The sequence below is a fragment of the Stigmatopora argus genome, chromosome 5 (assembly GCF_051989625.1).
Source record: "Stigmatopora argus isolate UIUO_Sarg chromosome 5, RoL_Sarg_1.0, whole genome shotgun sequence".
NCBI lineage: Eukaryota > Metazoa > Chordata > Actinopteri > Syngnathiformes > Syngnathidae > Stigmatopora > Stigmatopora argus.
The window spans coordinates 16,170,895-16,197,512 of record NC_135391.1 but is presented as its reverse complement, the minus strand read 5'-3'; the positions used below and the strand labels follow the sequence as shown (position 1 = coordinate 16,197,512).

The 26,618-nt window shown below is 40.3% G+C and overlaps 1 protein-coding gene across 4 annotated transcripts in view; it reads left to right on the top strand.

Annotated features, from left to right (window-relative positions):
- The window catches only part of kiaa0825 (KIAA0825 ortholog), a 132,270-nt gene extending 105,652 nt beyond the window's left edge, over positions 1-26,618 (top strand). For 3 of the 4 annotated variants that reach the window (XM_077600190.1, XM_077600191.1, XM_077600196.1), the window contains one exon: positions 25,930-26,618. In XM_077600190.1, the coding sequence (XP_077456316.1) occupies positions 25,930-26,113 (184 nt within the window). In that variant the 3' untranslated portion in view covers positions 26,114-26,618. Of the gene's footprint in view, positions 1-16,431; positions 16,548-25,929 lie in introns of all 4 variants that reach the window. The other variant, XR_013300230.1, reaches the window with a different exon arrangement.

Genomic DNA, 26,618 nt, shown 5'->3' with positions numbered 1-26,618 from the left:
AGAGTACTTGGCTCAACCCTAATTTGTTAGGTTAGAAATCAGCCTATTTCTGATAAGAAAAATACTCAATGTGCACCTGTGTCCCAATAAGAAAGGCTAAATTTATTCCTGGTGAGTTACTGCTACAATACAGTTAAACCAGCGACAAATTATTGAAGGCAGTTATTCAACTTGCCTGCACATGGCCTATAAAATGGGATTTTTTGTTCAAGGGAACGGCAGTTTGGACTTATTACTCAAGCTGTTGTAGATACTCACTCACATGAAACAATGTGGGGCGGATGATGTTAATGCAAGGGAAGGTAAAGCCCCACAACTCCATGGTAAACATAGCTTTCATGCTGGATAAAAGGAGTCCATTTTGCAGGAGCTTTCCAGGCACTGTTCATTGTAGAAAGTAATGTTACCAAGCCAATTTTACCACACTTCTACAATTACGAGCATATTCTATAAATGAGGCCAAGGCTCTCTATGCTGAATGATCATACTTCATGTTCTGTGATCAGATTTACAGTATAGAGCCAATGTATAAAACAAATGTAAGAGATATGTATATATATATACATATATTTGTATATGAATATATATATATACATATACAAATATATGTATATATATATGTATGTATAAAACGAATTTAAGAGATATGTATATATACATATATTTGTATATGTATGTATATATATATATATATATATATATATATATATATATATATATATCATACCTGTCAACCTCTGCCGATAACTGCCCTTATAAATGATTATTGATTCCCCTTACAAACCCCCAAAAAACCTTACAAACACCGTACGACTCGTACGGTGTTTGTAAGGTTTTTATGGTGTTTGATGGTGTTATCCATCCTCCTTTCTTTCTTCCTTCTTTCCTATCGCCATCGAAGCTAATGATGAAAGTCGAGCCTGTCCTGTCATATTTCTGGCATAGTCCGTTTTGAAAATGGCTTTAAATCAAAACAACAATGTACTATTTGCTTGTGGAGCTAAGTGGTTAAATGCTTCAATATGAAAACACACATCTGGAAGCAGTGCAACCAGGGGGGAAAGCAATGAAAGGAAGCTAACAGACCATTTGGAATAATAAGTATTGATGGACAAAATATAATATGATTCAGATATTTCTTAGGCCAGCAGAGAAGGCCTTGAAGGCCCTGACGGCCCGCCACTGATATATATATATATATTCTATATATATATATATATATATATATATATATTTATATATATATATATATATATATATATATAATCTATCTTATATATATATATATATATATATATATATATATATATATATAATATATATTATATATATTATATATATATATATATATATATATATATATATATATATATATATATATATATATATATATATATATATATATACATACATATCTGTTAAATTCGTTTTGAACATTGGCTCTGGACTTATTCGATTTAGGGCTGAAAATGTTTGTTCCTGGTTGTGACAGGCTTGCTTGCTTCGGAGTTGTCCGACCTTTCTTAATGATGTCCAGCTTTTTTTTCTTGAAAACTACGTCTTGAAATGACTTTGACAGTAAATCTATAAACAAATCCATTTCTTCTCCTTCAGCCCTTGCGGGTTGACAAAACGGCTATTAAATCAACACAACAATGTATTTGCTTGTGCAGCTCGCTCCATATACAGTTTGGTAGCTCTGGCTATTCCACTCTATCACTAGCCAATCATAGTTGTTGAAAACAATGACGTATCCCTACGCCTGCGAGAAGGCAATGACATATCCCTACGCCTGCGAGAACGCCTTTGTGTCGCCAAATCGAATTCTGATTGGTAAAGGCAACAGTTTTCTCGACGCTTGTTTTATGCAGCAGAGCCTGCAGAACTGGTTGTGAAGGCCTCAAGGCAGATTTCTGACCCTAGCAACAAATAGCTGAAATGTATGTATATATATATATATATATATATATATATATATATATATATATATATATATATATATATATATATATATATATATATATATATATATATATGTGACGAAAATCCAATTCTGTTTATGGCCCACCTAGATCAATGTCTTAAGCTTCCCCAGATGAAGGTTTGAGACCACCAAGATATTTGGCCAGTCCTGTAAAACATTTTTTTGCTACCAAAGGTGGCGCTAGGTCTGATCAGGAAGAAAATCAATGCCAACGTGTTTTGAGCGGGGCACTTGCCAAACCTACCAAATATCATATCAATTGAACATTGGCCCTGGGAGTTATTAATGAGGGGTGGCACGTTGCCAAAACCACCTCTACTTTGACCACCCCTAATTGGTCAAAACTCTCCATTTTGATAAATTTCAATCTCCCAAGTCTCATGAACACACCCACTATTTTTGACGCTCATCAGTGAATGAATTTGTTCAAACGCGGGCCTTGTAAATAGCCAAAATCTAATTTTTCAGTGAATACAATTATTAGTTTTGAGGTATACAAATCTGAGGAAATAAATAACACAGCCTTTATAGTTTGTGTTGAGTCGGAAAACGCTGAATTTAGCAAGCTTTATAGTATGAGCTACCTATTCAATTTAGGTATGTTGTAGTAATGGAGCAATCCCTATTGATAGAAAAAAAATCCTTTCTGCAGACTTAAAGGATTAGGTATTCCCAAATGCCACAGTTGACATCCTGATATGAAAATCCAGGTGTTGTTGGTTTTTATTTCCTCCTTTTATTCAGAAAGCAGAAAAAAATATTTAATATGGGATTGTGACAGGTTTGGACTTTTCAGGGAGTATTTGTACTCATATTTATAAAATGGAAGCATTAAACATACCTTTATTGAATATTGCATTCATTCATTCTTCTTTCATATCGCGCATCCTCGTAAGAGTTGGGGGGTTGCCATAGCCTAGCCCAGCTGACTTCGGGCGAAAGACACACAACATCCTAGACCGGTCGCCAGTCCGCCGCAGGGCACACAGAGAGACAGACGACCATCCACATTCACAATCATACGCCACCAGTGGGAATAGAGCCCATACCTGCCCGCATCAAAATCAGGCGAATGAACCTCTTAACCATCAGGTGGCAAGATTGCATGGACCTAAATGGTAAAATCTGTGTTTTTTCAAAGTGAATGTCTGGCACAAATTTAACAACAATATACGTAGTGTGTTTACCCTGTTGAAGCTCGTCACTCTCGAGTAGTTGCAGTGAGTTCCTACATAATGTTTCAATTTTTATTCATGCTCCTCTTAGATATCGGTTACTTCTCCACTAATAGCCTGTATAAGCCTTTACACTCCATCATGTACAATGAGATACTGCTGCCACTCTAAGGTGATTGATCCTCAATTTTCCTAATTAGACTGTAGGGTGAAAAGTTGAAATGGTTCACAGAAATCTCTACCCACAATGGGATTCATCACCTCTTAGTGATTCAAGTTACTTGTCTTTGCATTCCCTCACTTCCCCCTTTGTGACCTTGCTACTTTGTCCCATCAACACTGGATTTAAAATTGGGGTCAGCTGTAGCTCATGTATGCAACAGACAAAGGCGAGAGGTAGTGTGTGAATGAAGCTTCGGAGACATCTATTCATCTCCTGACACGTGGATAAAACACTGGTGGTTTGAAAGTGAAATTACCTGCAGCCTTATCCTCCGGCAAGAGGAAGGCCTGTCATCAAGCGTCACGAAACACTGGGTTTAAAAAAAAAACTGCTGACAAAATCAAGCGGGGGGACGTAATAGGGATGGTTGAACTCTGTGAGCAGATTCATCTTTTTTTGCGCCACCTCATGCATCTCTTATATAGTATATCTTTGGATGATTCACTCCAGTGTGTTTTGAACTTACATAAGTGAAAGTCAATTAAAGACGTCTGTTTGCTAAATTATCAATAAATTACCGACTTGTGTTATGTTTGAATGCAGCAGTGGAGAGGTTGGTTGGTGAAGTTGCAATCATTGGACGACACTAAATTTCCTCTTCTTTCTCCACCGTAAAATGAAATAACAACACTGGAGCAGTAAAAAAAAAAAAGAAAGACAGATCACAAACTAGCTCCAACAACTTTTTGCCGATCTTAGCACTTAAACGGAGGCAGATAACTTTTGAATTTGATGGTCCGCTGTGCAAAGGCAGCATGAGAGTTCAAGGCATAGATTTTATTCTTTAAAACCTTTCGAGCGAGACTGTATCATTTGTCTTTCATATAAATAGTTGGGTCTGATCTTTACAGTAAAATAAAGGGAGGAAAAAACTCATCTCATTTTCTGAACCGCTTTATCCTCATTAGGGTTGCGAGGGGTGCTGTAGTCTATCTTAGCTGACACAGGCGGGGACACGTTGAATCGGGGGCCAGCCAATCGCAGGGCACAAGGAGACGGACAGCCATGCACACTCACACCCACACCTAGGGGCAATTTGGAGTGTCCAATCAGCCTACCATGCATGTCTTTGGAATGTGGGAGGAAACCCACGCAGGCCCGGGGAGAACATGTAAACTCCACACAGATGGACATGACCTGGGTTTGAACCCAGGACCCCAGAGCTGTGAGGCCGATGTGCTAACCACTCACCCCGCCCACAAAAACTCTTCAGCGAAATATATATAAAATAAGAATAGACAATTTGTCATGCCCAACTCACTGCATATGTGAAAACATACAAGCCGGGTAGTTTTCTCCTCACGACTGAATGTCCAAAAGGTACGAGCCATGTCAAAAAGTGAAACAGTAAAGAATATATCTATCTTTGGAAGATTTTTTTTAACAATTGAGACCCAATACATTTCTCTCAAAGTGAGCAATTAATGATTGTTTGGCGACCAAACCGATCTGCAGTATGCTCGCGCTCCCCAGTGATACCAAACAGAATAAAAAATTGAAAATAAATGAATGAGTAGACCAATGGAAAGTACTTGTACTATAGTGCATTTATATACAGGTTTTTCCATGCCTAAAGCAACTTAGCTTAACAGCCACCTACACAATCACACACCAATTGTGCTGCTGCATGCAAGGCGCGGCCAACCTATGGGGGGCAAATTAGGGTTGAGTGCCTTGCCCAAGGGTAAGTCATAGCCTGAAATCAAACCGCTGACCCTTTGGTCTCAGTACAATTGGAGCTACCAACTGTGCCACAGCCACCCTATGGACCGGCCCATCTGTTCTCTTTTGTTGGGTCAGGACTTTCCTGCGCCATTAGAAATCTGTAGTCCAAAGGTACTCTCAAAATGGTGTGGCAGTCTGACTTGTTTAAGTTTTGTATAACATTTTGGGAGCAGAAAAAGAGCTGCCGGTTGGGATACCTGTTTAGACGCCTTTTACCTGGCAAAATCCTTACTCTGATGATTTATACATCTTAATAGATGTCCCCTGCAGTGGTTTAGATGAGATGTCAGCAATGCACACTTTTATTACCTGGTGTGGTGTGTGTAATTAGGTTAAATAGATGGGTTTGGACACGCATGGTAAAGGATACATTTCTCACCCTGGCTGGATTTATTGGCCACGCTCCACTCTTCAGGGTCCGCTCTAATGCACTCATTTGCATGGGGACACATGTAGCTGATGTGTGTGTTACCATTTCGTCAAGCGCTCGACATAATGACTGAGGCCAACTTATGAATAGCTCGGTTCAGTGGCTGGCGACGGCCTGGCCCGGCAACTGCCTATTAGCTATGATATGAAAGCCGCCTGGCAAGTGTTGGATTGATACTTGACATGTCGAACAAAGCTCATTGTCATTGTAATTGCCATACGTTTTGTCTTAATTTCACGGCCGTCCATACTGCAAATGTGATAGGGCTGCCTGTTACTTACATCTTCAGTAACAGCTGTCTATTCAGCTCGTGTATGGAGCCGCCCTTTCATGTGTTCAACCTTCTTAAAAATAACGACTTCATAATAGCTATAATCACTTCAAATGCAATTATTATGCATCGCTACAATTAAACTGCATTCCACATGAACCATAATTCTTACTTTTTTTTTATTCTCCAGATGTCTAATCACGTGTAAATCACAGATCTAATAGTGGTGGAGGATGCGTTTTGACCTATTCAGTCTTTCCAAGAATCACTCTTTACCAGCTACTCAGTCATTTCATTGCTGTTGGTCAGTCCCAGCTGTCAAAGAAGACACTGATAATTTAGTATATGTAATGCAGTTGTTGTAATGAGGTCCAGGCAGCCACCAGTAATGGCAGCCCAATGTAGCCTGCAGTGGTAGATAGTAATTTTCATACTACTGACCTCCACATAGTCTTTGTAATTCTAGGGTATGAATATTTTTTTGGCCTAACCATACATTACAATCTTCCTTGAACTTTCTGTTTATATCTACCTTGTCAACACAACACCACATGTTCACTTTCCATTAAGTACCCCCAACTACATTCTCCCTCTCCTCTGCGTTGGGAGACACCATGAAGGGGATCTCCTGAAGACAAGGCCCATTGACAGACAAGAGTGGCAGTAACTTATTGTCCATTGATGGAGTGTGACAAATCATGTGGGAACGCAGGGATGCGTGGCAGCGAGACCCTGACTGTTGAGTGTGTGAGCATGCCTGCATCTCAAACTAGAAACGTGTGACTGAGTATTCCCGCATGTGCTTTTGCCTTTCTTTTTTTTCCACGTGTGTGTATTTGTGCATAACGTCTTAGTGTGTGGGGCAGGCGGGCATAGTCGGGACCCTTCACAGCTCATTTAGCCCCAATGGGGCCACCTGGGTGGTGAGGGAGCTCAGCAGGACGGCCCTGGCTCTGCCGAGTCCCCGCTGAAAGCCTCCTAATATAGGGGCTCCATCTAACTATTAATCAACATGGCCACACTGACAAATCACCACAACTATGACCTAATGAGAGTGGGGAGAGAGGACTGAAGGAACGAAAGCAGGCAGGGCTGTAATGGAGGAGGTGTTGATGGAAATGGAGGGTCTGTTAGCGTGGATGCTACCAATGGATGGAGAGAGCATAGTATTAATGATAAAGAAATGAATAAAAACAGGATTCTGTCACTGAGACTGGTGCTACGGGTTGTGAGGGGAAGCCGGAAGTTGATGTGAGCCACCATAGTCCTACTGGGACAATTATATTTGAAACGTGCAAATCATCTATGTCCAAAAGAAAGCAAAGCCGGTGGTCAAGAAGCAAATTCCAAATGCTTTGCAAAAGAAAAACAAAGAAACAGAAATGCAATTTGCCACAACAGAAACACAAAATGATCACAAAGGAGGCAGATACAGATACATCTTTGCTTTGGGCTTTTCAGAAGTAGTTGTCTACTAGAGACTGTTGTCTGTTGACTTTAGCCACTAACTCTAAAATTCATTTGAGACGCTACCTGCTAGCAGAATTGACACATACAACAGAAATAAGCACACATGTATGACTGATTAACGTTGACTGCTAACATGTACAGAGATCTTTTCTGCAAATCAAATGTCTGTTAAAGGAACTTCAGGCTCATATGCAATCAATGGGCAAACACACATTTAATTGTTTTATTTTCTGAACCACTTATCCTCACAGGGTGGTTGGGGTGCTGGAGTCTATCACAGCTGTCTTCAGGCACAAGGCAGAGGACGCACTGTATTGGTGGGGAGCCAATTGCAGGACACAAAGAGACGCCTATACTCATACCTATGGGCAATTTTGAGTGTTCAATCAGCCTAACCTGCATGTCTTTTCGAATGTGGGAGGAAACCAGAGTACCTGGAGAAAACCCACTCATCCGCTCAGCCACCCCTGCCATACATTGTTTTGTAATGTGGGAGGAAACTGGAGTACCCACAGAAAATCTATGCAAGCCTGGGGAGAACATGCAAACTCCATACAGGAGGACCGACCTGGGATTAAACCCATGACCCCAGCACTATAAGGCCAACGCGCTAACCACTCATCCGCCAGGGCGCCATGGCAAACATTTAATATACTGATATTTAATTGTCAATGTAGGGTGCTGAAGTCTATCTCAGCTAACTTACGGTGGTCGCAATTTTAGTTTAAATGTTTTCTCCAAATCTTGCTCACAAACAGCCAAGCAAACAATAATTTTTCAGCAGTAATTAGCGACATGTGCACTCGGCAGTGAATCCAGCCATTTTGGTGAATGCGCCGACGCAAATGAGATGTTAAAGACGATGAGTTTAAAAGCAAGCAACATTGATGTATGTCTCCTTCTGTGGTTCCCACCCTGAGGTGAGCCAGCATCTAATCTCTCCACTAGCAGTCTCAGGTCCAAATCACATTAGCTGGGATCAGAGGTGAAACTGGAGCTTTTCAACAGCAGCCTGTTCTCACTAATGAACCCCCATGGCCATCCAGAGCATATTACATCCAAGCTGAGTGACGGGGAGAAAGTTTCGCAATAATCATTATGTAACTGTGCAACGACTGGCTTTCCTTTGCCCTGACATTTCAAACACTCGATTGCAATATCTTGATGTTTCTCTATAGGGAATATGTTTTGAATTGCTTTACTGTGTATGATTGATGATTTGCCCAGGCCAAGAAATCTGCTTTCTCGTAATTATGGGGCTATACAATGTGATATTACATTCACCTTCCCCACTTTATTATGAACATGAAGGAGCCTGTAATTTATCAAGCAATCTTATTGCAAAAACAAATCCTATTTAGACAAGTCGTCATGGTCAAGAGTAGCTTGCAAAGTCCAATTCTGACAATAATAGAATTTTGCAGATTAGGTAACTGATATTTGCACATTTAGACTGCCAGAAGGGAGGGCTTAAGGTCTCACATGTTTTGTTCTTCTTCTCTCTTTTTTTCATTTTTCTCTTCCTTTTTCTTCTGTTTTTCCTTCTTCTTTTTCATAATGTTTTTTTCTTTTCTTTCTTCTGTTTGTTTTTCTTTTTGTTCTTCTATATCACTTTCTTCCTGATTGAAATGTGTTATATACATTTTAGGGCTGGATATGATCAATCTTCAGAGAAATATACAGTGGCACATCTACTTACAAATGCTTCTACATATGAAATATTCCGGTTATACAAAGCATTGATGGGAAACCTTTTGTTCAAAGGGTTGTTAAAAAAAATCCAAGTTACAAAATGTCAACGAAATCAAACATCCCCTGAAATTTAAATACACTTCCTGTATCCGGGGCGCTCCCGTGGACACTGTGCCGGTTGGGGTAGCAGGCAGTGGTGCAGTATGAGCATGATTCCACCAAAAGCCTCCATTCCGCGCACATTTTCATTTCTTTTCCGGAACATAGTGGGGCACCTCTACTAAGTTCCTGTTTCGTGTGTCTTCAACCTTCCTTCATCACGGAGTAGCATAATTTTCATTTGTGTTTGTGTGTTTCTGTGTGTGTGTGTGTGTGTGTGTGTGTGTGTGTGTGTGTGTGTGTGTGTGTGTGTGTTTACTCAGCTACCTCTCAGAACTCCACTCTCTTGGAATTTGTCTTTTCATTTTCTAATCATTTTAACAGATTGATTAATACTTTTCTTATCTTTTGTCATAAGCTTACATGCATTTGCATACAAAATCTGTATAATTTTATCATTTTTATAGGGTTTAGGAGTAATATTAAAGATTGTGGAACAAATGTCAATTCAGGGTAAAAAATATGTCTCTACCTACGAAAATCCGAGTTACAAAACCATTTACGGAACTAATTAATTTTGTATGTAGAGGTTCCACGGTATTTTTTTTTTCTCAACCCGATTAATTAATTGTGGCCTTATTGTTGCTTTAGTGTTCTGAATTAGCCAGGAAAGGACATGCACGTTCTTCAGATGTGCTTATACAGTGGGCTAATGAAAGTTTTAAGGGGTGAGCTCGGGGGTCGTGGTTCATTTGAAATAATTAACACATTCACTGCCATGGACAGCAGTGGATGTCAAGTCCAATTCAACTGGGAGAGACCTGCAGTGATTATTTGCTGCCAGCCTAACGCCCTCCACCCATTCAAATAGGTTGGATGTCTGTTGCCTGGCAGTGCCAACCAATCATTTGATCTCAAAAGTGCTGTGGGTTTTTTGGGGATGAGAAAGAAAGTCAAACCAATCAAACATCACTGATAATTTGGTCTTCAATTCATCAAGTTTTCATTGAGTGCAAAGAATGATTTTCCTGTCCTAAATTAATATGCAGCGAGTTACCGAGCACTACAATGAATATTCAAAACCCCCAAGTTCCTATTGATGCATATCTGTCCATGAGATCTATGTGATATATTAAGCCGTGGCCTGTCTGGTCATCGACTGGTGCAGGATGGAGGACCCAGAGAGAGGATGCACAACTGCATGTTCTTCCTATCCATTACCTCCATGGTTTAACAACTCTGTCTGTGTCTTCATAATGTAACAGCGCTGCACGTAACTTCCTAATTCACCTTAATCCACACATTCTGGGATGCATTGCTGCACATTTCTCATCTCATCTCATTTTCTGAACCGCCTTATCCTCATTAGGGTCATGGGGGGTGCTGGAGCCGGTACTCGAACGTTTAGTCGAAAGACGTTTGGTCCCCGGACGTTTGGTCCCCGGACGTTTGGTTGACCAGAGGTTTGGTCGACCGGACGTTTGGTAGAACGGACGTTTGGTCGACCGGACGTTTGGTAGAACGGACGTTTGGTCGCCGGGTTGTTACTGTTGAAACGAGCTCTCAAAATTATAATCATGAGAGAGAGAGAGTTTAATATCTAAATATCTAATATCAACAGTAAACTCTGTCATAATTTGACAGTGAGCGAACCTGGTGACCAAACATCCGTTCTACCAAACGTCTGTTCTACCAAACGTCCGTTCCACCAAACATCCGGTCGACCAAACGTCCGGTCGACCAAACGTCCGGGGACCAATGTTCCCTCTAAGTTGCGCGCGTGTGCAATTGCGCGCGTGCGCAATTGCGCACTACTCTCGTCTTCTCTGCGCACAGCAAATCATATGGAGCGCACAAAATAAAATCCCTTTTTTTTTTTTTTTTTTTAGCTGTGAGGACGACGCGCGAACCACTCATCTGCCGTTCATAGATATGAATCATTACATGTTATTATTACTAAATCATTTATGTGTAGTAGACATGCACCTGCTTATAGCAGGTGTGATACTGGTGTGTGCCCATAGCGAGCAATGATGACGTTGCTCACACCGGTACTCAGTGTGCTCAGGGTGGTTGTCTTTCTGCCCAGACAAACAAAAAATTAGAGGGAACATTGCCAGGGACCAAACATCCGGGGACCAAACGTCTTTCGACGAAACGTCCGGTCACGCTGCAGCCTATCCCAGCTGATTCCAGGCCAGAGGCAGGGGACACTGAATCGGTGGCCAGCCAGTTGCAGGGCACAAGAAGACGGACAACCGTGCACACTCACACCCATACCTAGGGGCAATTAAGAGTGTCCAATCCGCCTACCATGCATGTTTTTGGAATGTGGGAGGAAACCAGAGTACCTGGAGGAAACCCACGCGGGCCTGGGGAGCACATGCAAACTCCACACAGGTGGACGTGACCTGGATTTGAACCCAGGACCCCAGAGCTGTGAGGCCAACACGCTAACCACTTGCCCCACCGGGCCACCCTGCTTCACATTTAATTGCTCATAATGTGGAAACTGCTGTTAATTTTTTCATTAGTAATTGAAAATGCATACTCACCAGCCTCTTATGTAAACCTAAACCTGAATGGATCGAGACACAATAGCAAGGGTGTCAAACTCATCTTCATCCAGGCCACATGGTAGTTTTGGTGTCATTTGGACGGCAATTACGTTATTTGAACAACTAATTGATTATGTAATCTTTAGACATCTATTTTGTTGACATTGAAAGCATAAGAGGGATTCTATAAGAGAAGTGAGACCACAATAACATGGTGGACGCCCCTGCCAGGAAGGCATGCAAAATGGTCATTCCGAATGTTTTATTATCTGAACAGTATATTTTGCATACATCTGTACATCCAGCGTATATGTGTACCTTACATTGCCTTGGTGAGTGTACACTATATATTGAATAGCGGTATGCTTCTTAAGAATTCACACACATTTATCAAAACTACGACAGTTTCCCTTGCCAAACTAGCTCATTACTTGTTCCTGGTTGATATAAATGTTAATGAGTCCGAATCAACAGATTATACAAAATTACAGCCGATCTGTCGTCTGATACAGTGTAATGGCAGACAATTACGTTATCAGCCTTCTTGGGAGCTGCAGCTGTGTGGTGCACGATGCTGCATGAATGTAAAGAGATGGGAATGGTGGATTTATAACAATGAGACACAAATTCCACTGATGTGCCAGTGTTTGTTGTAGTCTGCACACTGCTGTGGATTTCTTCCAGTTTGTGAATATGTAGCGTTTGAACTAGACTGTTATTCTAGAATGTATTCTGGCAATACAAAAATAAAGGTGAAACCAGTTTGTTTGTCTTAAATCGAACATTTTGCTTTTACAGAGGAACTTTGAAATGCATATAGTTTTAAACAACCAGTTGTGTCCGGTAACAGTGTGAGCTTCATCCTCCTTCCTTATTGTTAACAATTGTTTAATTTCACCCAACATTCCCTAGGCTTTTGGCTTGATGGAGCTTGAAGTTGACCCCACACTAAGACTGGGTGATTTGGCCTAAAAATAAAATTGCAGGTTGTTTTTACATCGTGGGCGGCCCGTCGGCCGAGTGTTTAGCACGTTGGCCTCAGTTCTGGGGTCGAGGGTTCGATCCCAGTTCGGTCCTCAATTTGTGGAGTTTGCATACTTCTCTCTTCTTCAGGTACTCCAGTTTCCTCCCACATCCCAAAAACATGCAGTGTAGTCAGGTTGAACACTAAATTACCCCTTTGTATGAGTGTGAGTGTGAATGGTTGTCTGTCTCCTTGTGCCCGTGCATCCCTTGTGTGGATAAGCGGTTCAGAAAATGAATGAATGAACGTTTTCACCTAAAATATGATATCCAAAAACTCACTAATTGCTGGGATGTGAGAAATCGTTGTTCTTCCTTAGCTCATTGAACTAAGTGGCTGCTATTGACGCCAATAGCCCTGTTCAAATGTAATTGACATCTACTGTTGTCACTGGAAAAATTTATCACAATTTGCCTATTGTACATTAGATATGACTGATGTGCTTTGACATTAATTGCTCCTGATTGCTGTTTCACCTCCCGTCTTTTTTTACTTTCATCTTACCGATATATTAAGCCTTTATAGAGCCAGTGATTATATTTGATTATTTAAAAAAAAAGAATAATATAAATAACCAATGCTGTCCACATATGAATATCACCTTGTGAATTAACTAGAACCCAAAATATAATGTCCACATTTTTGGATGCCATATTTTGTCATTTCGAAAACTACTACATTAACAATTGGCACACATGTGTAGCCTACATGACACAAAATGTCTGCGTATGTGGAGGCCAGATCAATGAATCCAAAAAATGTAACATTTTAAATCAGTAGAAATGTTAATGGCCTCAATAACACTCAAAAGTTTTGAAAGAATGATCACTGCCAGCCTTTCCCAGTCAAAGTAGATTGGACATCTTGCATCATCAATAGCATCCATGTCACCGGTGTTTCAACACCTCGGCGCTTCACTCAGAAAATGCAAACAAATTTTAATCTGGCCTCAAAAGCTTTTGACATGATGTGTACTTTGCATAGAGCACACCTTACGGACCCACTTTACGCTTCCTCCTTTTGCTTGTGTACTCATCAATGGTGATGTCACATTGCTAAAAGAGCTACACAATGCTTGTATGCAGCATTGCCTGAGGTTTCTCGTGTGCATGTTTTCCTGAGCTGACAACACAGCATCAAATTCTTACAAGGTGAAGCACAACTTAAAATGGCTTTTCACCGCCCTGCTTATCTCCGTCACACTGCTGTTGGCAGAAAGAGAGAGAGAAAGAGCATTCAAACTTTGTTATTATACACAAGAAATGGGTAAAGTAGTGCATGAGATAGGATCTGGATTCGGGAGGAGCACAGCAATAAATTATACAAAGTGTTTGAAAACATGTACAGCTTTAATTAAGTGGCATTTGATATTAAATAAGGTGACGGCAGGGTTTTTATCTCCTTAACCCTTTACGTCTGTCATTAGCATGGGAGAAAATTAACCGTTTGAAATAGTATGAGAATGAGGCACTGATCCGATACAGCCACACGCACAGCAAAAACAAGGTGAGATCAATGTCTGAATGGACTAATCAGTACATTGCAGCCCCTCACAAGCCACAGGAGCCCGCTGCTAATAATGTCATTATAAAACAAGACTAAATACAGCCACATACACAATACATGCTATACTCAATTATCGACCACTTGGAGCTATTTTCGACCGACATACTCACGAGAGCAGCATTGTTTGTAGATTTTAACAAAGACCTCCAAGCATCCGCTAGTTGTTTCAGTACAAAAATCGAAAAAAAGTGATTTTTAACTCTGCACTTACAAAGATAAATGTTCAATCCGTTGCCGTCAACAGCAGATATGTAAAATACCCAAACCTGTAAAGGTTCATACCTCATATGTTCATGTGGGTAAAAAACAGCTTTTACAAACTGGTAATGGGAATCATTAATGTGTCTTCTTACTGGTTATTGAATCAACATTGAAGCATTTGAATCAGTGTTTAGCCAAAAGAACCAAACGTTAGGTTGTTAACAATACCCTACGATGTTCCCTTCACCACTGTTCATTGTTAATAAGTGTTATATGAAACTTAGAAATGTGTATGATATTCCCAAGAGACACATCTTTTTACATCCAATCAGAGTTGTCATCAGTGTTTTAACTAACGAAAGTGGTTTTGAGAGGGCCTTTACTCCCAAAATAGTTGGTCTCAGACTAATGATTTTCTTTTAGGCACTTCAAATTCATTAATGTGGTTTTAAAGAAAAACACTATATCATGAATATATTCATTCATTGCGTTACGAACTTTCCATTACACCAGTAAATGACAGCAACTTTAACTATGTTTTCACATATATATTTATTTTATTTCCCTCATCAGTTGGTGAAATCTATGTATCTATGTATTCACTTGTCTGTATCTAACGTAAATAAACTTTGGAAGTTATGTTGGTAATATGAAAAGGAAGAGGTGATTACTTTTTGTGGTAATGAGGTCAAAGGTAACAAATGTCAGAAAAGGAATCCTGCTGTAACGGTTTAGTCTATTTAACTCAAAATCGCAGAGTAGGTGATTTGATCAGAAGACAGAGTAATTTCATTTTCTTACCATCGTTTCTGCAATGGTTCATTTTTTTGGAACAGTAGTGATCTTTTTCACCTGTTCATGGTGTATTGGAGGGGTTGGATAGATGTGAAAATGTTTATACATACATGGAAGAGCCTGAATCGGATTTTTAAAAAATCATTCTAAAAAAGGATTTAACTGCATTTAAAAAAAAGTCTGATTTGTGTTACATATTGGGCAAATAAATTGGATTTGACATACAGTGTGAATGTGAACTTGATTTCTAACAATGTGGTCTTGATTTCAAACACTGTGGTCTCAACCCTAGCCATTTCCATGTTATTTCTTATGAGCTCGCACCATATTCTGCCACTGCAAAGCTGAACTGCATACAGAAAGTAAAGTTCCACATTATGCAATATGCATTATATTCATAGTGGCTAAGGAAATATGTGGCATGCTTTGAAGAGAAGTTTTGCCGGATCAATGTTTGAGATCGAGGCCTTTGTCTGAGAGCAAGTTACAGTTTCTCAAGCCTCAATGCTCCTTAGTAGATTTGACAGTTTATATATGCACAAATAACAAAGGCAAGGTGCTGAATAAGTAATATTCTTTTTCCTGGTAGCATAGTGGGGTGAAATCACAATGAACATTTTTTCTCCCCTCTGTACATGGTTCAGTGGGGAGATGGTACAAGCGCTTGTTCTCACTATTTGTGCTTATACAGTGCTCACACAGGGCAAAATCTCAAAGTTACTGACTGTTTATGTGTATCATCTTTGTTCATTAATTCATGGGTGATATTTTATGCATTTGGTGACAAAGTTTAAAGGAGTAGACCCAAATGCAGACAGGCGCGACACGGGGGGAGATAAGATGTTAAAGGGAGCTCTAATTAACTGTCTCCAAAATAGTTTGGGGACCTGCAGATCTTGTGCATTGAGAACATTGTTGGACTGGAAGATTGAAGGCACATGTTGAGTGCAGGGAAAGCAACACCCACTAAAGTTTACATTGAAGAAAGTTGGAACAGTTGTTATTCTTCTAGTTTTTCCTGATAAATTCTTCTGGGAGTGTCCCCACGCTTGTGTGTTCTCTCTCTGGGTATTCCAACATCTTACGTTGCTAAAAGATTGATGTTAGGCTAATTTTAAGCTATACACACTTTTTAGGCTATCAAGCCAGGTTTGGTCGGGCTTCTTGAAAAGCTAAATTTTACTTTTAATATGATATGTTGTTGTACTTTCTTTACAGTTGGAATGCCCTAGGACTAACTGGCGACCAGTCTAGGGTGTAGTCTGCCTTTTGCTCAAAATCAGCTGGGAAAGGCTCCAGCAACCCCCACAAACCCTTGCGGGGGAGGATGTGTGGTATGGATGGTGAATGAATTATATTTAGAAACAACAGTCAAAAGAAGGTTTTATGTTTCTAACTCCTAATTATCCACATTGTTGTTGTGCCCATAGTTAAGACACTTCACCCTACTTGCCTGTGTGAAAGTATTTCCAAAATAAGTGATTGGTAATCAGAAGGGCCGAAGACGCTATTTAACAGCCTCACTTCGGTCAGACTGCCTCAGAGTAGCTGAGGCTAGTTTACAACCAGCTAGTGTGTAGGTAAAACCTAATAAAACCTGTCAGGTGGAGTAAGTGTTGTGCGTGTAGACTGTAGAAGGTTAGAAATCCTTACTCCTCGATAACAAGAATAGAGCATGCAGTGCTACTCGATAGGAGCTAGACTGTGGTTTTGGCTCAGTATTCAACTTGCTCAACTGCCAAAGTGATGGTGCAGGTTGACAATCTGGTTCCACATTTTTTTTTTAAAGTTACAATGTATATAATTTTACTGTAGTTAGTACAGTTTCCTGTTTTTTTCATGGTCCATTTTGGGGACATGCATTTTTTTTGTAGTGTACCCTTTTTGCTCTCATGGAACTATATTTCATAGAGCCTACCCACAGAGCCCATTTGAGGAGCATATCAAACTGTGTCCAATTGCCGAGTGCTCACCGTCACACAGGGGTGGACAAGCAGCCTAATGATGTCTGAAATACCGGCACAACCGCTATGATGTGCTGTGATAATTGCTACCCTCCCGTCCACAGCACAAACACGTGGAATGGGTCGGCAAACACATTAATATGGAAATGTCTACATTAATTTGCAGCATGGTCTAAATTATTCAGTAATTAAGCCCCTGCAAATTTACACAAACTTCCCTCTGGATGACTGGAGAGAATAGACAAGGAGCTGCAAGCATGCAGACTGAGGGCTTTGAATTGTGTGCTCATAATACACATGACACTAAATAATAGACTGGAATCTTGCATGAAAAATTTGGACCCACAGCACATCTGCAGCAATTCAAATATGTGCTCATTTCCTTAGCATTTGGAATTTGGTGTATTATTTATCATTATTAGCTGCCTATGTTGACACTTCAAACCCCTTAACATCCTGCAAATAACCATCATAATCATGTCAGAAGTATGTTTCAGAACGAATGAAACAGTCGATACATAAATAAGACAAGTCTTTTGTAATTTTAAAACTTGAGGACTATTCTGGAATCTCATCATTGCCATATTTCTGAGCAATGTGACTTTTGACCTTTTCATTTTGCATCATATCACCTACCCAAATATGTTTAATCCACTATCAAGTAATGCAAAAGCTTCTTCTGACCTCTGACCTCACAAGCCTTATATTTAATCACCTCTTTTGCTATTAAAAACAGATCTGCAAGTTTGATAACAATCGCTTTATTCGTTCTGGAGTTATCTTGAGCAGAATGTACACATTTAGTTCTGCCCTGTGACCTTTAAACTCATGACCCCCTTTCCCAAAATTACATCTTCCGTTTCATATTACAAATATAGCGTACATGTTTGATAATAATGCTTTTAGTACCACTTTCTAATTATGAACATTCAATTTCAAAGGTGAAATAATATTAAACTATCTAAGATTCTAAGAAGACCAAACATTTGAAGTTGATGGAATCTGCTTCTCTGAAAATCAGATGGAATTAGGTTATCTAATTATTGTCATTGCTTGTGCATCGGTCTTACTCTATGTCAAAATGACAACTGAGCAGGAAAAAAAAATCTCATTAAAACAGGAAAGCTAATATTTTTCTTATTTCTTGTATTGTTACCTTATTTGTTTGTTTTTTTCTTTCTCTAGATTTTCCTCAAACCTGAACTGAGTTAGTGTACATCACATCTACATAAATCATCAGCTCTGGTTTTATCTTCAAAATGATGTTTGACAAGTAAATATGTCCTCAAAAGAAACAGAATGGGAATAGAAAAGTAAATATCAAAATTTATTTGTCAGTTCTACAGGAAAATATATCAGTCCTGAAAATAAGTACTTTCTTTAAAATACTTCTTTGTTGTCCAAGTTAATTGGTTTTACGTATGTCTTTGTATCTCCTGAGTGGCCATCAGTTTGCATTGGGGAGGATCCCAGGTGGGGTCTAATACTGAGTGGCATCAGTGCATGAATATACTGTAGAGCTGACAGTGACTTGATCTGACAATACAATGGATCAGTGCAGTGGCTACTAAATCGGAAGGTAGAGCATAATCCTTCCTGTCAAGTCTCTGTCTCGTCAATATTCAAATCCGGCCAACTGTCCAATGGCTGTCACTTACAATCTGCCTCCGCCTCGTAGTTCAGCGCAGGCATATATCGAAATTGAATTAGATGTTTGCTCTCCAATGGAAATGGAGTCAAAGAGGTGTTCCTTTGCCCTGCATTGTGAACTTGTCGTTTACCCCCAAGTGAACTGGACTGCAATATACAAAATCCATTTCAAAACAATAGATAATCCCTCTCTTCTGTATTTTAATGGTTTTGTATCTGTTAATCTTGGAACCGATGTCGAAAGCACAACAAGCAATGTCCTTCACTTTACTGTAAGGTAGCATTAATGTTGGTATCACATAGCACTGTTACTCTCCAGCCTGTATCATATATAGGAGAAATTAAATTCCACATTATGCGACCATAAAAACATATCCCTCCAAATTTGAATGAACAAAGAATGGCTAAGTCACACATTTTTCAAACTTTGCTTGGCCTTGGAGTTATACACCATTTTGAGTTACTCATGGTGGAGTTGTTGAAAAGGTGATACTTAAGCAGAAGATTTGAATTGATTTTATAGTGATTCGGAGTTAGATTGAGGTTTTTTTAAACAAGTTACTTGGCTTTAAGGTTGAGAATCTAGGTAATGTGGCCAATTTAGTTATGTATCCAGGTACATGGCTTGATACAAAACAATATAGATAAAGCTATAATGTTGGGTTACGATTTGGTTCAGTTTTGTAGCAATGGACAATTTTTTGTTTTTTGTTTTCTCTGTATGTAAAAAGGCAGGCATCTCAGTTCTGGGGTCGAGGGTACTCCAGTTTCCTCCCACATCCCAAAAACATTCAGGGTTGGCCTGTTGAGCACTCTAAATTGCCCCTTGGCATGAGTGTGAGGGTGAATGCTTGTCCGACTCCTTGTGCCCTGCGATTGGCTGGCCACCAATTCAGTAATCAAAATAATAATAGTTTAAGTGAAAGCAAGTACAAGATTAGCAAGCCCCGAACCTTCAGGACGTCAGAAGGCCGTTGTTTCTTCCCATGTGCCAGCTCAACTCATGCCCTACAATGATTTATTCCCGTGCACTCCACTTTTGGACACCTGGGTGCAAAAGTGCACAGTGGGCTGTGACTCCACTTCAATGTTGCCTGTGGAAGTGTTACACCAAAGGCCAAGTGCAAGAGCGTGAAATGAGATAGTATGGACTTAACACGGTCACGCTCAGTCTGAAGAAGATGCACACATGCAGGCAAGTCTTTGTATGAACACCTAGTCACTGAACTTTCCACTAAAACTAGCTACTTGTACTTGGCACTTTCCGATTCTGTTGTCTTTGTTGAATTTGTTATGTTTTTGAGTGCCACTGATGGTGACAAACGTTCAATTTTGTGGTGCCATTCATTTGGTACTAGTAGACGCCCAGTCCATTTGAAGTGGGAGGGCTCCCTGTTCAAATGAATTGGACGCCCATTCCTTCAAAGCTGCAGATGAGTCTTCTTTGTGTGTAATCTGTTAACTAAAATTATCATGTTTTTTTAACCATTACAATCTACACTCTATTTCAGAAGGTTGCTGTAATTTTGTAGCAGAAAAAGATGCCAGTGGAGCAGAAGACAGTTCTAAACCACTAATTGTCATAATTGTCTGGCATGTGTGCCCTGTCTTGTATCACTCTAAATCTTAAATAGAAATACTTGTCAAATTAATCTGTCACGCACATCCCAAACTGAAACCCTAAATGAGATGTTTAACTCAGTGACCTCCAGTCAAATTGGCTACAAGTAGTTTAAAATAATCTAAACGTCGTCTTGTAGGGATTAAAATGGGGAAGAAACTGTGTTTTAATTATGTTCTGTCTCTGTGTGTGCTGCCCGCTTTTCTCTGCCCTACCGCTGTGACACATGTCGCCATGGCATCCATGGAAAAGCTTGTGACCTTTGGAAAGTTTAACACTTTAAATATTTAGGCTTGGGTTATGATGAATCCTCCAGGCCCTGAGGCAATGTGCAAAGCCACTGATTAGAGCTGCTGTCAAAGTCATCTAGCCTCGTGTCTGGCTGTCGGTAGCGCACCATGTTTGACAGGCCAGCCTTTTAAACAAACACTCATCCCAGTGGCAGTTGGTGAGTGCATCCAAATCAGAGCAAATATATCCAACACAGACTTGGAGATAGGGTGAAGCCTATTTGTGAAAGCTGCAGAGGGAGCCACTAGCTGATGCTTTCCATTATGGTGCAAGCACTTTGTTGTCATGCATATTCTTTAGTTTATTGACATAACTTTTGTATGTTAGATTGTATTGTCTTTTTTGGGGTGATGGTTGTGTAGTGGTACTTATCGCCTTAAGTTGTATTTTTATTGAGATGGGTGTTTTGCCTTCTTAACCACAGATGTTACCCTGATGGCTCAGGTACCAGATTAATTTGTGTGGCCATGATCAATCATGTTGATCTTATCTCAGCAAAATAAAAAAGGTAAATAAAATGTGTCATCACCAAGTAAGTCAAAGATGACACAAATCAGAGGAAATATTTATGTTTTTCTGAGTAGAATGGGGAGTAAAATTCTTTATTGTTCACAAAAATTCACAGTCCACTGTATGTACGTATAAATTTTGGTTGTGTTTAATGACCTTGGGGCCCACTTTATTTATTTTTCATTTGATTGACTGCTCGAGTACAGGGAATAAGGGATCAAGACACACATTCATCATTCCTAAAAGAAGTTGATACAACAAATGTTAAAAGATAAAGGGTAAATGACAGATGCACTACATTGATAGACTAGTGTGTCTTGTTACAATTAGCTGTGTCTTGTGTATAGAAAAAAACTCATTTTTATCTGTGGATTTAAGCTTAGACCCAGAAGAAGACACTTGAAACTGTGAAGGTGTTTTACACGTTGCGTAACACACGCAACACGAAGAGGAAGTAACGAACAGTGTCCCTAACAAAACTTTCATTGGGATCTAAAAAACCCAAGAGTAACAGGCGATTGGCAGAGTGTTGCAGGAGATGGATCTGAGTCAAAAACCAAGGGAGCCACTCAAAACCTGTAGAAGGCATATGATCAGGTCATAGTGGCACCAAGAAAAATAAAAATAAGAGAAAAATGCACATTAAGCAAAGGCTAGCAAGTAGCAAAAGGTACGAGAATACATATTGCAATAATGACCACCATCGCCTGCATTTTAAGCAATCTGCTGATGAGATAGATCGCTGGTGCGACCCAAGGAACTCCACCCCTCTCCCACTCAACTGGCATTATATTAATTTTCCACACTGTTCATCCTCACAAGGGTTGTGGGGGTGCTGGAGCCTATTCCAGCCAACTATGGGTACCAGGGGGAGGCATTCTCATCTTCTTGCTACTGTCACAATGAAATTTCCCGAATACGGGATGAATAAAGTTATCCAATCCAATCCAACCCTGAATTGGCTAGCCAATCCCAGGGCAGAAGGAGACGGACAACCTAGCACACTCACACTCACCTAGGGGTAATTCAAAGTGTTCAACCAGCCTACTATTCGTCTTTTTTGGATGTGGAAGGAAACCAGACTACCCACACAAAGCGCAGGGGGAACAAGCAAATTCCACACAGGAAGGTCCAAACTCGGTCTCTGAACTGTGAGGCTGACGCACTAACCACTTGGTCACTGGGTCGCCGGCTCTATGTATACGCTATTAGATGTCCAATCCATTTGGACTCGGAGCGTTGGTAGTGGCACCGAAACATGATGAGCCCTTCCAGTTATAAGGTAGCCTATTATTTACCCTCAAAGACAATCTAACATTGCATCAATCCTGTAAATATATGAGGCTTAATACTGTGTGTCCTATTCTGCATTCAGAGGAATGGCCTAGTCAGCAGCTTCCAGTATTAATGCATGAAAAATGAGGAGAGCCCGTAAGAATTAGAGAGTGAGACTCCCCTTATTAAGATGTAAATTCCGGTGGAAACTTGGTGAAATGAGGATGAAGTTCTTGTCAAGTTGAGTCTACTTATGCATTTCTAACAGCCTTTGTGTTGTAGTTGTTGAAATTTGATACACCCGCCAATTCAGCCATTGTGTTTTTATTACTTATTATTTTCTCATTCTCCATACACGAGCCATACTTAAGGGAACAATTTACACTTTGGGTAACATTATCTAGTGAGAGTGTACACGGCAGCTATCATGCTAATTCCGTCTGAATCTGTGGTTGCCGTTTCTTCCTCCTCACTCCCAACCTTTGCCTCTCGCTCATTTCAAATTTGCACTTAACACCCTCCTGGGGAAAGGCTTCTCATTCATCAACAGTGTTTGTCCCAGTGACAAGCAGGGCGCCTCCTGCATATCAATATCAGCTAAGACAATGCTGAGCCTGTAACCTTCAGCTAAATGTCATTCTGCTTAATCCTATTTGAAAATTAAACATTGAAAAAGCAATGGCATACCTTCTTCTCTTCCTTGCCTTTTTGCTCACTCTCATGCCTTTAGGTGCTACAAATGCTCCAATAGACTTTGGTTACCTTTCTATTGCGTGTTTTTGTTCTTTTTAGGTAACTGAAGGAAAATTCTAATTTGACTGTCTCTTAGGTTAGTTCAGAATTCAACTTGAAATAACCAAAATTAGATTTTTTTTTGCTCTAGATTCAATCAAAATGAATTCAAATAAAACACATCAAGCAACAGTGTCATTGCTTAGGGGGACACCCTGAATCGGTGGCCAGCCGATCGCAGGGCACAAGGAGACCAACCATTCACACTCGCACCCATAGCTAGGGGGAATTCAGAGTGTCCAATCAGCCAAGCATGCATGTTTTTGGAATATGGGAGCAAACCAGAGTACCTGGAGGAAGCCCACGAAGGTGCGGGTAAAACATGCAAACTCCACCCAGGTGGACCGACCTGGATTTGAACCCAGTACCCCAGAGCTGTGAGGCCGATGTGTTAACCACTCATTCGCCAGGCCTATTTATTCGATTTAATTGATTAATTTTTAAGTATTAAATTGATTTGATTGAAATTTGAGTGGATAGTATAAAATTTGGTAGTACTGGAAAATATCATTGTCCAAAGAATCAACATCATACTATACCAGGTCATTATTAAACTGTTTATTTACATGGATATTTAAATTCCAAATCTGACCTAGGCTAGTTTTATGTGGTTTTAAATATGACTTGATTTTTTTGGAATGTGACAGCAGATGAACAGTTTGATTTGTGTATTAATAATTGCGGTCTGAACGTAGCTTTACCTCGTCACCTCTTCAGTTATTTGAGGATGTGCTGGCACTGAAACAAAATGAGAACATGAATTAAAGCTGCCTGGCCAGGGAGGGGAATGCAGTGAGACAAAAAGGATACTGTCATGTATTTAGATAAATAGGCCATTTCCCCCTTCCAGGTGGCAATTACAACTGTGACAGGGGCACTGGTGCAGGGAAAGACATTGTATGTCCCGGACAAATACACACTGGCGTGCTTTGCATGTGCATGATGTAGTCACGCTTGGGTCACCCCTTCGTCCCTCTCGCTCACACAACGATATGAAACATGTTCAAAGATGCAATGAGGAATTGGAGAAGGACGAAGGGCGGGATAAAAAGAGATGGTACGATTGCAATGAAAATGCAATCATTTGCAGTCAGGCAGGCGTAATTCCACTGCAGACCGAGTATGATGCACAAACTCACAGGCATCCATATGGATTTGATTGACCGCAGTCACTTGTCAAGTGACTCCATTGAAACACTGAGAGTGGATTAACAACAACGTGACCACGCTTGATGTGTCTCTGTAGAATGTGTTGGAGACAGGCACTTAAAGAAGACGTAGAACCAATGTGTTATTATCTCATTGGCTGCCATATTTGAACTGAGATGTCTGGCTTCGCTGCCAGAGCCCCCAGTTCAAATTGATTGGAAATCACTGATACATTTAGTGATATCTAATTTAAAATCAGTACAGTTACCAATTAAAATATTGAATTCATACAATAGGGGGGCCCGGTGGGCGAGTACTTAGAAAGTTGGCCTCACAGTTCTGGGGCCAAGGGTTCGATCCCAGGTGGGTCCTCACTGTGTGGAGTTTGCATGTTCTCACCGGGCTTGCGTGGGTTTTCTCCCTGTACTGCGGTTTCCTCCCATGTCCCAAAAAACATGCAGGCTAAGCTGGTTGAGCACTCTGAATTGCCCCTAGGTATGAGTGTGAGCATGAATAGTCGTCCATCTCCTTGTGCCCTGTGATTGGCTGGCCACCAATTCAGGCTGTCCGGCGCCTGATGCCCTTAGTTGTCTGGGATAGGCTCCAGCACTCCCCATGGCCCTTTTGACGAAAAGCAGTTTGGAAAATTAAAGAGCTCCGGTTTCCTCCCCCTTCCCAAAACCATGCAGAGTAAGTTTATTGAACACTATACTGCCCCTAGTTCTGAGTCTGAGCATCAATGGATGCGCTCTGCGATTGGCTGGCCACCAATTCAGGGTGTCGCCTGCCTGGTGTCTTTAGTTAGCTGGGATAGGCTCCAGCACAACCCGCAACCCTTATTGGGATAAGCGATTCACAAAATGAATGAATTAATGAATTCATACAATATATTTTATTTCACACTGATTGGCCGTTGTTGTGTGTGTTAATGTTCAGATCACGTGTGGTGAATTGGCATTTATAGGTGTGTAGGAAACAAACTAGGCAAGTATTGATATAATGGGGCATGGTGTGAGCTTTTTGACTCACAAATCAAAAATCACAAAGTTGGCAAACTCATTAGGGTATGCATCATGTTGATTTATTTCATGCATAGCAATGGAATTCCTCTTAAAGCCACCTTTAGTAAAATCTTCAACTCAAACCAGGAGAAAATAAGACAAAAGTCCCTTGACCTATTGATCCCAAGAATTCAATATTTTTAAAGGCAGACAAAAATTTAACATTTTTCAATAATTAAATCAGTCATCTGATCTTAAATCAATAAAATTTTGCTTCTCAAGCTGTGGTAAGTAAAAACTGTTTAGTTGTATATAACTGAACTTGATGTCACAAGTCTGAATAATTATTCGTTTAAAGTAGCTGCAGCCTGGAAAAACAGTCCCCTCCACCTCAGTCGGTCTGGTGGTCAGACTGCTGTTCATTTCTCAGCCGTAACCCTTCACGCTGTCTTTATGTGTTCAGGTGGGAGATGCAGGATGGTGCAGAGCTGGAAGACGATGAAAAAATGATGACAGAAGAACTCCAAAGAGCCTATTTTGTTTGCCACTGCGACGCGGGAATGCAGGAGTCTCGTGAAGCAGATGAAACGACGGCTGAGCGGACCCAAGGGGGACAGCAAGCATCCGATAAAACTGCTGCCCAATAACAGTCCGAGCAGTTGCAATTTTTATCATGTTGTAAATGTTTAGTTGTAATACGCACTTGCGGCTTTCAAGGTATTAGAGTGTGTGTCTTGTGTGCACTGTATAATGCAAGTATCTACAGCATGTGTGTGTATTGTGTGATAACAAAAAATGGGTCCTTCACACTAACTGTGTATCTTTTTCGCCTCTCTGCATCAGTTACATTTCATCTTTTTGGAGCACATCTCTAGACATCGGGTTCTGGGGAAGAGACAAGGCACATTTGTTTGTCTGGGACAAGATGGGACTGTGTGATCATGGGATTTTTTTTCCCAGACAATGTTTGTAAAGATGTTGGTGCCAGGATACATTTTCTCTTGGTTTCTGAAGAAAATAAAACTTCAAATTACGGCTGGGAAGAGACATGATGTTTGTTTTTGATAGAAGCCTCTTCGAAAATCGAACACAATCTGTAATGTCTGTTAGTGTTTGGCAACCCATGATAAAAATATTTTCTCTGTACTAATA